Source organism: Aricia agestis, chromosome 20 (genome assembly GCF_905147365.1).
Source record: "Aricia agestis chromosome 20, ilAriAges1.1, whole genome shotgun sequence".
Lineage (NCBI taxonomy): Eukaryota > Metazoa > Arthropoda > Insecta > Lepidoptera > Lycaenidae > Aricia > Aricia agestis.
In genome coordinates, this window is record NC_056425.1 from 8,676,352 (window position 1) to 8,691,664 (window position 15,313).

A 15,313-nucleotide genomic window follows, 5' to 3' on the forward strand; every position below is an offset into this window, starting at 1 on the left:
AAATGTATACCTACAACAAATAGTGATGTGCAATACTTATCTTTTTCGATGTCGATAATTTATTTCTTAATTTATAATTTATATAAAGTATAAACTGATATCTAGTATTTGAATCCATAATGTTGTTATTAAACACTTGACCGTTATTTGAAGCATAATAATTGAGATAGGCACTTCCGTTTCCGCAGATTTTACCTCCTTTTCTTTCCTGAATGTTGGTAGCTCTGTCAACCTTGACGCCATCATCGAGCAGGTAGTGGGAGAATTCCCGCTCAACTATGATCATTGGCGTCTTGTTTTCCGCACCGCACAGATGTGCTTAGAAGCCATTGCGTTTTATACCTCCTTATTATATAACTCTTAGTTGTATAAATTTCTTAAAATTTAAAAAGTGGCATAATTTCAGTGTTACATTTTAATCTTTTTTTTTTTAAAGTGTTGTGATATTTCACGTTAAGGTAGCTATTTAAAATGGATAAAGGAAATGAATTCGATAATGACGTTTCGGTAGTGACACCAGCTGCTAACGATTTGAAATCATCCGGTAACGGGGTTACTAAAAAGCCTTATTTTCGTGCAAGGTCATCTAGTAGCAGTAGTTCCACAAGTGATTCAAGCTCGTCATCGACTTCTACTTCACACAGCAAACGTAAATCGAGGCGCCGCCGCCACAAAAAAAGGGGGGGCAAATACAGACAGCGCCGTGACGACCTTTTGGCTAAATTAACGCAAGAGGTTAAGGAACTTAACAAAAGGGTTAATTCTTTTGACGAAAACCGACCTGTTTTTCAAGGTCATGCAGACGATTGTTGTATCGATGACATTGTCAGTCGAGAATTATATTGCGAATCAAATGAAAACGCCTTATGCGAATCTGAAACGACCGTTAACAATTCTTTACAACCGAATTTTGTGTTCGAAATTGAAACAAAGCTTAAAGAACCTTCCGTTCCTAAAACTTCTCCAGAGTTTTTAGCGATATTAAATGATATTCAACATTTTAATACTACGAATGGTCGGAAGTTCGTTATTCCGAAGTTCAAAAATCTTATATTCACACTCCAGGTTTCATCGATTTAGAGGTCAATGATGAGGTTAAAGATTTCGATTTTCTAAAAAATTTATCTCAGGTGGACAAAGCATACGCGGCATTATCATATTGTGTACTGAAGCAGCGCGAAGCTTTGCAATCTGCTCTTAAGAAATTATTGCAATGGTCGCACAGTTCAAGTTTGACCCCTGAAGGTTTAAATGAAACCGTTAACGAATTGTTTCTTAAAGGTGATTTGTTCAAAGTAACGTCAGATTTACTTCAATTAATCTGTGGTCATAGAGCTGAGGTAATTCAAATGAGACGCGATGCTATTATCAATTTCGTTCGCGACCCAGTTCATAAATCTGCGCTGCGTAAGATACCTCCCTCATGCAACCATATTTTTAATTCCGAGTCACTGGTGTCGCTACTCGAAAAGACGGGTGGAGTTCGCAAAACCTTTGTGAATAGCCGGAATAATGTTGCTACCGCTGCGCAAGCGGGTTCTAGCAATAATAGATCGACTCGCCACCCCGCGCAGGGGCAGGCTAAGAGTTGTATACCCGCGCAGGGTACGCCTCATGGATGTTGTGCTAGCTCGCACATTTCCCATGCTCACCAGCCTGCGCAAGGCTGCTCTTATAATCGTCCTCCGCAGGGACAAAGAATTCATTTTGAACCACGGTCTTCAATGCCTGGCAATTCTCGTAGTTCCTTTCGCTCGAGAGGAGGTCGATCGGACAATAGAGGGAAATTCCACGACAGAAGTTCCCGTAAACGTGCCGCTTCTCCCTCGGACCTCGGGAACACCAAAAAACGTAAGTATTGACAATCAACAATTCAGAGCGGGGCAACTTTTGAAGTTTTATCAACGGTGGCAGCGCCTAGACGCTCCAGGTTATCTCTTAAAGATTCTAAAAGGGTACCGCATACCCTTCATGGAGAAGCCTCCTCTGATCATTCCAAGATCAAGCAAAAATCAATTTTCTACCCCAGTGTCGGAAGAAATGTCTCTCCAAATTCGGCAAATGATACACCAAGGGGTATTGGAAATCGCCAGCCCCTCTCCAAGTTTTATTTCGACAATGTTTCTGGTTCCCAAGAGCGACGGGTCTTGCCGTCCTATTTTCAATCTTTCCACTCTAAACAATTATGTTTTGACTCAACCGTTCAAGCTCATAAATGTTCAACGAATACCAGATTTTCTACAACCCAACGATTGGCTTTGCAAAATAGATCTTTCCCAAGCTTATTTTCACCTGGCAGTTGCTCCGTCACACCGACGGTTTCTACGTTTAATATACAAGGGACAGTTGCTGCAAATGACCTGCTTACCATTCGGCCTCAGCACTGCACCGAAAGTTTTTGCTTCCCTGACCAACTGGGTTGCACAAACCCTCAGAGAGCAAGGTCTACGTATTATCGTTTATTTGGACGATTATCTAATCGCTCATCAGAACAAAGCCATCCTACAGGAGCATGTTCAAATTTTGCTTCAACGACTTCAATATCTTGGTTGGCAAATAAATCTAAAGAAGTCTATACTCACTCCTCAACAAGATATGGTATTTCTGGGTGTTCGTTGGAAAACGCTTCAAAACAAAAAGCTACTTCCAGACGAAAAAAAGTCCAAAATTTATCAAAAGGTTTTACCGGTTTTGACAAAGGGTCTTGTAGATGTAAAGACCTTACAGAGCGTTGTCGGTCTCCTGAACTTCGCCAGTTTCGTAGTTCCGAAGGGAAGACTACATTACCGAGCTCTTCTATCTCTTCTCATAAACATGGAAAAGACTCCAATTCTGAATCGCTGCTCTCTGCCGAGACAAGCGTTAGACGATCTTCGGTGGTGGTTGCAAAATCATCATCTTTCAACTCCCATTCATTGGAGCCCGCCGTCGCACTTCCTGGCAACAGATGCGTCGGACCTAGCTTGGGGTGCTCAACTGGATCACCTTTCCTTGAGCGGGACATGGTCAGCACAAGAAAATCTCATGCATTGCAATCTAAAAGAGCTTCTAGCTCTATACAAAGTCCTCCAAGGCCAGCACCAGACTCTCGCTCACTCGACTGTTCTCTGGCAAAGCGACAATCGAACAGCTATAGCCTACGTTCGGAACGAGGGTGGCACCAGGTCAGATGTTCTGTTGGACATAACCACTCAGATTTTCCAGTTGTTGGATCATTTCCAAATTCACATTACGGCCCATCATATACCAGGAAAATTCAACGGGCACGCCGATCATCTGTCACGCTACCGCTCTCCTCCAGAGTGGCATCTGTTAACTTCTTGCACGGAGAAGATTTTCAGGAAGTTCGGCGTGCCCGTGATAGACTTATTTGCTTCCGTCGAAGCTCATGTGGTGATGAATTACGTAACTCTCGACTTGAACGATCAAGCAGCGGTATATCACGATGCCTTTTCTCGGGATTGGAACTACCCCCTAGCATGGGTTTTTCCTCCACCTTATTTAATACCCAAAGTCCTTGCTCACCTAAATCGGGCACAAGGAATTTATCTCCTTGTGGTTCCACGTTGGGAGCGAGTATTTTGGCGGGCAGATCTCAAGTCGAGGGCAATAGCAGCACCGCATACGATTCTCAATCTGGAGAAATGCCTAATCGACATATCAACGAGGGCCCCACCTCCGAAAATTCAGGAGATGATCCTGGAAGTATGGAAATGTGGGGGTGGTCGCAAAATTTAGTAGGATGGGATGATAACCATTTAAAATTATTGCTATCATCATGGCGACCTTCTACTCGCAAAACTTATAAGGTTGCCTGGAATAGATGGTTATCCTGGTGTAAGTCACACAGTTGCGACGCTCACAAACCGACGGGCGCAGTCCTTGCAAAGTTTTTAGCAGATCTATTTTTAATAGATAAGCTCTCTTATAATACTATTTTATTACATAAGTCGGTAGTATCTACCATGTGTGATACCGAGATTTCTGGCACTTTAAGTTCTCACGTTTTGGTAAAACATGTTTTAAAATCTATTGCACTGAAAAAGCCTGTACAACATAAGTCACAAATTTGGGATATAGATTTACTTACTAACTTTTTGAAGTCTTATACTATTGACGAAAATAATTTATTTGCAGTCTCAAGACATACAGCTATTTTGCTTTTGTTGTCATCGGGCAGACGTGTACATGATCTTACTCTACTTATAGTAGATGATAATCATTATAAAGAATTTGATGATCATATTATTATGTGGCCCCAATTCGGTTCTAAAACAGATAATTCTGATTCTAGGCAATCGGGCTGGAAGATTTTGAGCAATCCCAATAATAAGCAACTGGATGCCGTTTACTGGGTTAAATGCTGTAATCGCCTACTTCATCGCAGGCGCAGCGAAGCTAAATGTGCTAATTTGTTCATGAATCTGCGAGGAAGGCCATCTGCCGCCTCAAAAACTGTGATCGCTGGCTGGATCAAGGCTCTACTGTCAGAGGCAAAAATTACTGCACCACCAGGTAGCGTCCGCTCAGCTGTGGCGTCAAAAAGTTGGACAGACAATGTGTCCATTGATGAAATACTTTCGCGTGGTAATTGGAAATCAGTACATACCTTTAGAAATTATTACAGAAAGCAAGTGATTTCATCTAAGTCTAATGATTTGAGGAATTCTTTTGTTCCTTTGAGTTAATTTAATTGGAGCATGATTGGAGCTATGTCCATGCCTAATCATTTACATGTTATATTTTTTAATTATATCATCTAGTTATTTGTGTTATATCTGTGTAATAAACACAATATTTGATTACTTAATGTTTATAATCTAAACTCTTATATCACCTCGATACTAATTTATGAAGTTTTTAGGTACATCTAAAAGGAAATGCTTTAATTAATATTTAAATACTATGTGATATTTTATTTCACATTGGCGTCTAACTTAACTTTTATTTTGTCACATTGCCGTCCATCATCACCAGGCGATAACAAACACGTCTCAATTATTATGCTTCAAATAACGGTCAAGTGTTTAATAGCAGCGTTTTACCCTGAAATAAAACGCTTATTAAATACTTACCTTATTTGAAGCATAACCTTTAATTTCTGCCTGGTGTAATTTCGACTCAATGATCATAGTTGAGCGGGAATTCTCCCACTACCTGCTCGATGATGGCGTCAAGGTTGACAGAGCTACCAACATTCAGGAAAGAAAAGGAGGTAAAATCTGCGGAAACGGAAGTGCCTATCTCAATTATTATGCTTCAAATAAGGTAAGTATTTAATAAGCGTTTTATTTCAGGGTAAAACGCTGCTAATAAATATACAATGCTGGCAAAAACATTAGATAAAAACAGCTTGACTAGTGAAGTGACATAATTCCCGATATATTTTGTTATTACATTTAAAATAATATTAATTTCATAGTTTCCACGGATTCAATAATTGAGTTGTTTAAATATATATATATATGTCGTAGGATGATTTGATAAATCCGTGTTTTCGCGAAATCCCTAGAATTTTCGCGAAAATTCGATTTATCAAATCATCCTACGACATCGTAGGAAGAGAGAACCTACTACAAATATAGATTTTCAATAGTAGATCGATATCCCATCCCCTTTACACGCATACAATTTCATCTAAATATCGTAGCAGACAGACAGATAGGAAAGCGTTACTTTGTAATTTATTGTAATTTTATTTCTCATTTAAGTATCCATTACAATCACATTTATCGATAGCATCATCATAAGCACAACATTAGTGGAAAATTCTAGAAGGCGGCACTCGCTTATGACGTCAGAAGCGGTCGTCTTTTTCCGACCGTGGCGCAGGGTGTGCCGACAACATTGGTTTCTCAACATGCAGGCTAGGGATGGGAATCGTCAATTGAATCACTGAAATGTTTATACTATATTTATTATAAATTAAGAACAAACACGTTTATTTGTTCAGTAACCATTGCTTTATTTGTTTTATAATAAATTAGTTAGTAAAAATAGAAATGTTTTAATTTATGTGGATTTTTGTCTCAGTAAATCATTGCTTATGTCCCATCCCTACTGTCCGATTTTTCCGACTCGGGCGTTGGACATCAATACACTTTTCTAAGAATATTTTCGGTAATTTATTTAACTTTAGACATTATTTTTAGGTCTTCTTATTAGAAACTAAAGTGTAATCAATTGTAAATGATTACTTCGTTAACTATTTACCAAGTATAAACATTATTTTAATATAATACAGTGCTATCAAACAAAAAAGGGAGATTAACCGAGTAGTGGTACTGGTCGTAAATATCCGACCTTGGCGAAATGGGCACGAAAATATTTGTCGGATTATTCCGACCTTGGCGGCTAAAGGGTTAACTATCTAGCTGCCACGATTCTTAAAATATAGTTTGTTGCTAGACAGATAGACAAACAGACTGCATAGTCTCGAGGGATCTCAAAAACAATGCTTCCTTATTTGGCTTCCCTACTCTTCGGGGACTTTAATAAGGAGGCTAGACTCTGTTTAACCGTCTCTCTCCCCAGGTGAGATATACCAGAACAAGGAGCTGGTGATGCGCACCCAGCAGCACATCTTCGTGGTGGGTCAGGGTGGCTTCGGCGGCCCCCGAGCCAGCACCCGCGCCATCGACGTCCAGCCGCCGCCCAAGCGGGCTCCCGATGCTGTGGTCGAGCAGCGCACCGCCGAGGACCAGGCGGCTCTGTACAGGTGAGATGACGATAGCGTGCGAGAGAGACAGATATACACCCCGTGCCGTCGACGTCCAGCTGCCGCAAAAGCGGGCTCCCGACGCCGTGGCCGAGCAGCGCACCGCCGAACACCAGGCGGCGGTGTACAGGTGAGACGGCGATAGCGTGCGAGAGAGACAGATATACCAGCAGCACCAGCGCCATAGACAAATACAAATTCAACATTCTTTTACGACAATCATTCACCGTCTTTTATCTTTTATTTTCAGACTATCCGGTGACTTGAACCCGCTCCACATAGATCCTAATGTCGCTAGCGTGAGCGGCCACCCCCGCCCCATACTACACGGGCTCGCGTCACTCGGATTCGCTGCTAGACATGTGCTGGCTAAGTGAGTATGTTTGTCTTGTAGAGAGGAATGTGTTGACTTAGGAAGTTTATACTGATGCTATACAGAAAACAGTCCGTCAACTGCCTATGAATTAATTTCTTCGATTGTACATTTAACATCTCCTTTAAGATACGGCGGCAACGAGCCAGCCAACGTGAAGGCACTAAAGGCCCGCTTCGCGAAGCCCGTGCTGCCCGGCCAGACCCTCGTCACCGAGATGTGGCTGGAAGGCGCCAGGGTACATTTCCAGACCAAGGTCAAGGAGACCGGCAACGTTGTTATATCCGGTGAGTGAGAGAGAGGTGTAGAGTAAGGGAGAAAGAGAAAGAAATTATAAAAATTTGTGATGCCTAAAGGTCGCGGCAAGAAAAGAATCAACTTGGAAGGCCGCGTTTCAACTGACGCGGAGCGGAGCGGAGCGGAGAAGAGCTTAGCGGTGCCCGAATTGACCAATCGTGCTATTCCAGCGGAATGACAGCGAAGCGAGCGAAGATTTCGAGCATGGTGATTGATCAATTCGACACCGCTAATCTCCTCTCCGCTCCGCGTTAGTGGAAAGGCGGCCTTAAGATCACCTTATCGCCTCGCTGTCATCCAGACCAACATAACGTCAACTCGGCAACGGCTAGGCGACATGGCGCTTTCGGCTCGCCGACCCCTACCTGACCTTGTAATAGTTAATCATAACAGGGTGGACGACGAGCCATAAGCGCGATGAGTCAGTTCGATTATTATTAATTAAAACTTAAAAAAAAATTTTTTTAAGTTTTAAGACCTTTAGTAACAAGAGTTTGAAATGAATATCAAAAATAATTGTTAAATTTAACAATTATTTACTACTTACTATAAAATATATCATTATAGCGTAGATGACAATCTACTAAAGTAATTTAGATAAAGTAACATAGCTAATCATTATATGAACAGGGGCCTACGTGGACCTTAAGAACATCGTCAAACAGGGGTCATCCGCCCCGAGCCAGCCCGCCGCGTCCGCAGCTGATCTCAAGAGCGACTCGCTCTTCGCCAAGATCGAGGACGGTATCAAGGCCAACCCGGCTAAGGCGAAGAGCGTCGGTGCCGTCTACTTGTATAATATCACAGAAAACGGCAAAACAATTAAGCAGTGGAGTGAGTATTTTGATCAGCTTGTTAATGATAAAACTATGTTTATAAAAATTCTTAAATCAAAAGTCACTTAAAAATTTTCGGCCATCTCTTTCCGGCAAAACGATTTATAACGTCATTGTGTTCTGCTCATAAAGTTAATATACCAAGCGGAATAGAGCAACAATCTCGAGCTGTCAAACGTAACCAAAATTGGTTTATTTATTTATAAATTCTTTATTTGCACATAAGGTAACATACAAAATGAAGAACACAACAAAAGATACATAAAACAATGACAATACAATTACAATAAAATTTACAAATTTATAAAATGTGCAAATTGGCGGCCTTACCGCTGTAAGCGGTTTCTACCAGGCAACCGTCAATATAAAATAATTGAAAAAACAATAGTATAAAACTATTACTTACAATACTTCATATGAGATAAAATAAACTACTTATACTTTACATAGATATAATAAGGCAAAAATATGAAAAAATTACAGGAGATAAGAATTTTATGATAAGTAATTAATATTAGTACTAACACCAAAATTTTCATATTGAAGGAAATAGGTCTAAGTAGTGTTTCTTGACACGTTTCTTAAAGATTTTTTTTTTTAATGAAATAAGGGGGCAAACGAGCAAACGGGTAACCTGATGGAAAGCAACTTCCGTCGCCCATGGACACTCGCAGCATCAGAAGAGCTGCAGGTTGCCGGCCTTTTAAGAGGGAATAGGTTAATAGGGGAGGGTAGTGATGGGAAAGGAAGGGAATAGGGGAGGGTAGGGAAGGGAATAGGGTAGGGGATTGGGCCTCCGGTAAACTCACTCACTCGGCGAAACACAGCGCAAGCGCTGTTTCACGCCAGTTTTCTGTGAGGACGTGGTATTTCTCCGGGCGAGCCGGCCCATTCGTGCCGAAGCATGGCTCTCCCACGTCAATGGATATTTATGGATTCAGAGTTTTGTATCGAATCAGGTAAAGAGTTCCAGAGACGAATAGCGGAGATGGTGAAAGAAGAATCATAGAACGAAGTTTTATGGGAAGGGAAGGCAAGCGTAAGTTTCTTTGCAGAGCGAAGAATAGGATTGCCATGACCTAGAAAATTGAAATTTGATTTTAGGTAGCCAGGAGTTGAGGGATCAAACGCAACGAAAAAAGACGCATCTTGATCGGAAGGCACTTGAGCTGAGACCGGTATTCAGAGTTCAGACACATGATTAAATTTGCGAAGGCCAAATATAAAACGGATGCACAAATTTTGAAGGCGTTGAAGGGAAGAGAGAAGATTTTCGTTTAGATCACAGTAGCAAACGTCAGCATAGTCAAGAATTGGGAAAAGTATAGTAGTGGCTAGTTTTATTTTGGTTGCAACTGGCAGGAAATTGCTCAATCGCCTAAGAGATGCAGTGGCAGCATTCAGCTTTTTGCGTAGTTCTTGGACCTGGAAATCCCATGAGAGGGTGCGGTCAAAGTAAATTCCAAGATTACGTACGGAGGAGCTGTAGGGAATAATATTTCTATCAAGAAGAATGTCAGGTAAGGTCTTCCAGTCTACTACTACGTTCTACTTTCGCAATAAGCTGCCTGCTGCCAATTACGATGCATTGAGTTTTTATTGGATTTAGGACCAAACCATAGGCATTGCTCCACTCCCGAATATTCTCTAAATCAGCATTCATTTGGGCAATACCGTGGGATAGTAAGGGAAGCAGAACCTGAATATAGATTTGAAGGTCATCGGCATACATATGATAGGAAGAGGAGATTTTACGAGAAATAGAGTTGATGAAGATGGAAAACAGGAGAGGGGAAAACACACGGCCTTGAGGCACACCGGCAGAGATATAACACCAAGATGATATGTTGTCAATTTTAATGCGCTGCCGGCGTCCCTGAAGGAAACTGCGAAACCATTCAACTACGATAGGAGATAGATTGAGCGAGCTGAGAAGAAGCAGTGGAATATCATGATCTACCGAATTGAAAGCGTTACTAAAATCTAGGAGTGTAAGTATAGTTAATAATGATTATCCATCCCAAGACGAATATCATCAGCAATTTTCACTAGGGCTGTGGAAGTGCTATGTCCGAAACGAAATCCTGATTGTAGGAAGGTAGGTAAGGAAAGATTGAAGTTGATGATGTACAGAGCGTTCTAAAATTTTTGAAAGAAATGGAAGGACAGAGATCGGACGATAATCAGAGTAACTATTGGGAATCGATTTTTTGGGTAGCGGTATTATGTTTGCATCTTTCCAGGAAGAGGGAAAGACCCCGGTAGTAAGAGAATAGTTAAGGATGTGGACAATGATCGGAGCTAAAATATCTAACAATGGAACTATCATATTTCGACCAATACAGTCACTGCCCACAGCCCTTGATGAAATTGACATGATAGACTTCTTCACCTCGGTGACAGACAAGTCCCTAGATGAAAAAGAAGCATTAGCAGAAGCAGGTAAGCTGGACAGATTATGGGTAGTTTGAGCTTTTCTTTGTGTGTCAAAATCTTGTACCGGGCTGGCGAAATGGGAATTCAAGTGTTCTACGTTTATGTCGGAAGGAACAGATGCATTGGATTGTTTGCCTACACCCAATGACTTTAAAAATTTCCATACTTTGGCCTGGTCGGCATTTTCAACAGATGAATGTATATGGCGCCCTTGCGCATCCCTGCACGCGGTGTTACATCTATTACGTAGTTGATTGTAGATTAACTTGTCAGATTCCAGGTGAGATTTCTTAAATCTAGCTTTAGCTCGGTTTTTCTCGTTAATTAAGGTTTTGATTTCGTTTGTTAACCAGGGTGCTGGTAAGTGTTTTATTTTAACAGGACGCAGAGGGGCATGGCGGTCAAAGAGTTTAATGATGGTGTTGTTGAAAAAATTTAATTTGGGCTCAATTGTCGGGGCATGAAAAAGCTCAGTCCAGTCCATCTTATTTGCATCCTCACGAAGGTTATCTAAATTCATATCTTTAAAAGCTCTTTGCATAATCACTTTCGGTTTAGTCTTAGATGTTCGCCATTTGTAGGATAAAAAAATACAGTCGTGGTAGGAGAATCCGCCTGCTGGGTGCTGGCCGTGCGTGTCAACAAGATGGAGTGACGACACCATCATCAGGTCAAGGAGAGATGGGGAGGAGTGGGGATAGTGATTCGTAGCTTGGAGAGGAAGTAAACTTAAGTTAAAGGAGTTTATTAAGGAAGATAGTCTTTTGGAACGGTAGTCGTCTTTTAGAAGGCAAGTATTAAAGTCTCCCATGAAGATAATATGGTCGTATTGAGGAGTGAATTCGTCTAGGATTTTGTCAAAAGAGGGAAAGTAGTTTACGGTAAGATTAGGGCTATAGAAGACACCTAAAAGTAATTTAGATTGGCTATTTGTAATTTCTATGAGAAGATTTTCGGTCTCGTCCGCAGGTGGTGGTTGAGCAAAAGTTTTTACAATTTTATAGCTGATATTGGAACGGAGGTAAATAGCTACCCCACCACCGGATCTGCCAACTCGATCGTTCCTGATCAGTTGATAGCCAGGCAAGGAGTAAGACGTAGAGGACAGACATGGTTTGAACCAGGTTTCAGAAACTAAAATAGCATGAATACAGGATTGAGAATCAAAACAATTAAGGAGGTCGGCGTAATGGGCAGGAATACTTTGGGCATTTATGTGGATAATATTGAAATGTTTCTGTTTAGTTGAAAAGTGAAAGGTAAGTGTAGAGAGTAATGGATTCGAAGAGGAACTATGAAAGCTTTCATCGCCGCTATTTGAGTCAGAGCAGGAAAAAACTGTCATCAAGACTTATGTTAGATGATGACATAAAACCAAGAGACTAGATTAAAGTAGTGAATATTTCGTAATAAGGTAGGTAGTTAAAACGAGTAAGAAGATGATGTTGGTTTCTTTTTTTTTTATGAAATAAGGGGGCAAACGAGCAAACGGGTCACCTGATGGAAAGCAACTTCCGTCGCTCATGAACACTCGCAGCATCAGAAGAGCTGCAGGTGCGTTGCCGGCCTTTTAGAGGGAATAGGGTAATAGGGGGGGGGGGGGGTAGGGATAAGATGGGAAGGGAATAGGGGAGTGTAGGAAAGTGAATAGGGTAGGGGATTGGGCCTCCGGTAAACTCACTCACTCGGCGAAACACAGCGCAAGCGCTGTTTCACGCCGGTTTTCTGTGAGAACGTGGTATTTCTCCGGTCGAGCCGGCCCATTCGTGCCGAAGCATGGCTCTCCCACGTATACGGTTTTCATCTGTGTGAAAAATATGTGTACGTATATACTTACACAAGCATGATTGAACATGAATTCTATGAGATTAAATTGTCAACGTGCGGCACGTGCCGACTGGACGTCAAAAAAAGAGTGCTGCTGTCATGTATCACACGTCTCTTTTTACCTCGCAGTGTTACTGATGGTGACGTCTCTCTTGCTCAGGCCTTTGTTTCTCTATTCCGCTAGGTATATTAACTTTTTATGGTTCTGCTACCATATAACTGTCATTAGACGAAAATAATTTTATACACTGTGTCATACTGCCTTATTCCTCATTGTAAATTAAAATGTGATATTCCTTGCTTTTTATTGTGAGATTTTGATGGCCCATTGGATAGACAAAATATTTGGACATGAACAACACACAAACATTATAATCATTGTCATTGACCTTACACAACTGATTTAAAAACGCAACTTTTTCATACGTTCTGTAATCATATTTGTGTGTCTATGTTAAATCATTAAAATCACAAATAATACTAACGATCAATATTTTCAGCTCTCGACCTCAAGAAGGACATATCGGTATACCAGGGTGAGCCCAAAACTGGCAAAGCTGACACAACCATGACGGTCGCGGACAACGACCTCATGGACATAGCCAGTGGGGCTCTCAGCCCGCAAGTCGCGTATCTCAAGGGAAAGCTCAAGATCGCCGGCAACATCATGCTGGCTCAGAAGCTTGGACCCCTACTCAAGAGCGACGCCAAGTTGTAAATTGTCCATTTATCTGCTCAAGAGCGTCCCCAAGTTGTAAAGCGCCAACTCCTATCGACGCCGATTTATCTAGCCATACACAAACTTAGAAGCATTGATATGTTAAATAGATGGCGTTATAACAGCTTACCGTAGAACTGAGAATATGCGATTTACTTAGATGACATTTGTATGGCTTTAATTGTACTTGACAAAATATCATGCTTTTCATTCGTTAATACGTCAATCTACACAAAACACACACACACATCACGCAAAATGATAAATTCTGAACCCCTCCGCTGTTAAGTTTATTTTTGTGTCTTTGACATAATAAAACATAATACTCTTGTGCTGTAATATACCATTATGATGTCTACTAATTTGAAGATAAAAGCCACGTAAAACTTCCAAATTCATAATATATTTAACGTAAGTTTCCAAAAACCTAAATATATTATGTAGTTCAAACTTGGAATAAAACATTGCAAACTGTAATTCAATTTTGTATGTAAAATGCTCGGAATTTGAGGTTTTTTGGCCAAAGTTAATCCTTTTAATAGAGCCGTTGATTGGTCAATTTTGACGTTAACCAATAAAACACTGAACATGTATAAATAGGACTTGTAAGGCTTTAGTTAGGTAGTGAATAAGGCTGGTGTTATTTGGGATTTTATAGCATTTGAATTATTGTGACATTGTACAAAAACATTCTATTATGAATTATATTTTATAAATTTTGTTATATTCTAATTCATTCCATTTTGTAAAGGTGGAGGAGAAATATATTTTTATAATATACTTACGAAATGTTTAAAACTGTTGTCTTTAATTTTAAACTTAGACCTTCTTAGTTGTTACTTTTAGGGTGAAGCCAAACGAGCGTAATTTGTGAGTTGTGAATCGCAGAATTTCGGCTGGCAGAAATTCTGCTGCAATCAGTTTCATACAAAAGTCCTGTTTGATTCACACGAGCATAATTTTGTGAGTCATGATTTGTATGAAAAGATATTTACGCGATCGAAATATTGCGACTCACAACTCACAAAATTACGCTCTTTTGGCTTCACCCTTAATGTCCGTCGGTGTTTCATTCAGAAACAATTTTTCATAGGCAAACCAACGTGATTTTTTCTCGAACCTCGATTGTTTGTTAGCTAGAAATAACCTGACCAAATAACGTAGGTCCGCCATCTGCCTATAAATAAATCTTTTTGTCGTACTTAATACATTTTAGGTACAAGTACAGGTACTTCACATCGTGTCTCTTTTCAGTTTTTCTTTTTGGTTCAGAGAACCTTAAAAATTATACCGAGCAAAATCGCTCAAACCAAATCATAAAACAACCATTAAAATATTAAACCCGCGGCCTCCTGTGGTTACTTAATCCCACGAACCGGCAGATTTGTTTTTTGGTGGTTTTTTGCTTTGCGAATGGTACCGACAAACATACGGACACATTATTATTATTATGTATGATGTTGTTATAAGTACCATCAGGTACCATCGAGGAAATTGATTCCTAGGCAGTTGAGTTTTGACAGACCAATGTCATTTGGTCGGGACATGTTAATTCAATGTTAATTGCAATCTGTCGACTGGATTTGACGTAACGCGACCAATCTACGTAGGTCCCCCATCTGCCTAGAAACCAACTTTTTTTTTTTAATGAAATAAGGGGGCAAACGAGCAAACGGGTCACCTGATGGAAAGCAACTTCTGTCGCCCATGGACACTCGCAGCATCAGAAGAGCTGCAAGGGAATAGGTTAATATAGTAAGGAAGGGAAGGGAATAGGGGAGGGAAGAGAGGGGAATAGGGTAGGGGATTGGGCCTCCGGTAAACTCACTCACTCGACGAAACACAGCGCAAGTGCTGTTTCACGCCGGTTTTCTGTGAGAACGTGGTATTTCTCCGGTCGAGCCGGCCCATTCGTGCCGAAGCATGGCTCTCCCACGTATAAACTTCTCTGATAGTACATAGTATTAGTATTTAGTATGTAATATTATACCTAGATACATTTATCTTAGAAACAACTACAATATTTGCCGAAATAGTATTTTAAAAACAAAAAAAGGCCTTCGCTTCATAATTAAGTAGTCACCCTACAATCCAATCTAGTTGGTACA

General features: G+C 40.6%; 1 protein-coding gene across 3 annotated transcripts in view; it reads left to right on the top strand.

Moving 5' to 3' along the window:
- LOC121737018 (peroxisomal multifunctional enzyme type 2-like) overlaps positions 1-14,003 on the top strand; it is a 30,583-nt gene extending 16,580 nt beyond the window's left edge. The window contains exons 11-16 of one of the 3 annotated variants that reach the window (XM_042128534.1): positions 6,535-6,718; positions 6,969-7,091; positions 7,221-7,378; positions 8,019-8,222; positions 12,988-13,214; positions 13,252-14,003. In XM_042128534.1, the coding sequence (XP_041984468.1) occupies positions 6,535-6,718; positions 6,969-7,091; positions 7,221-7,378; positions 8,019-8,222; positions 12,988-13,205 (887 nt within the window). In that variant the 3' untranslated portion in view covers positions 13,206-13,214; positions 13,252-14,003. Of the gene's footprint in view, positions 1-6,534; positions 6,719-6,785; positions 6,849-6,968; positions 7,092-7,220; positions 7,379-8,018; positions 8,223-12,987 lie in introns of those variants that run through there. The other 2 variants (XM_042128533.1, XM_042128535.1) reach the window with 2 other exon arrangements.
- Positions 14,004-15,313: the final 1,310 nt, after the last annotated feature.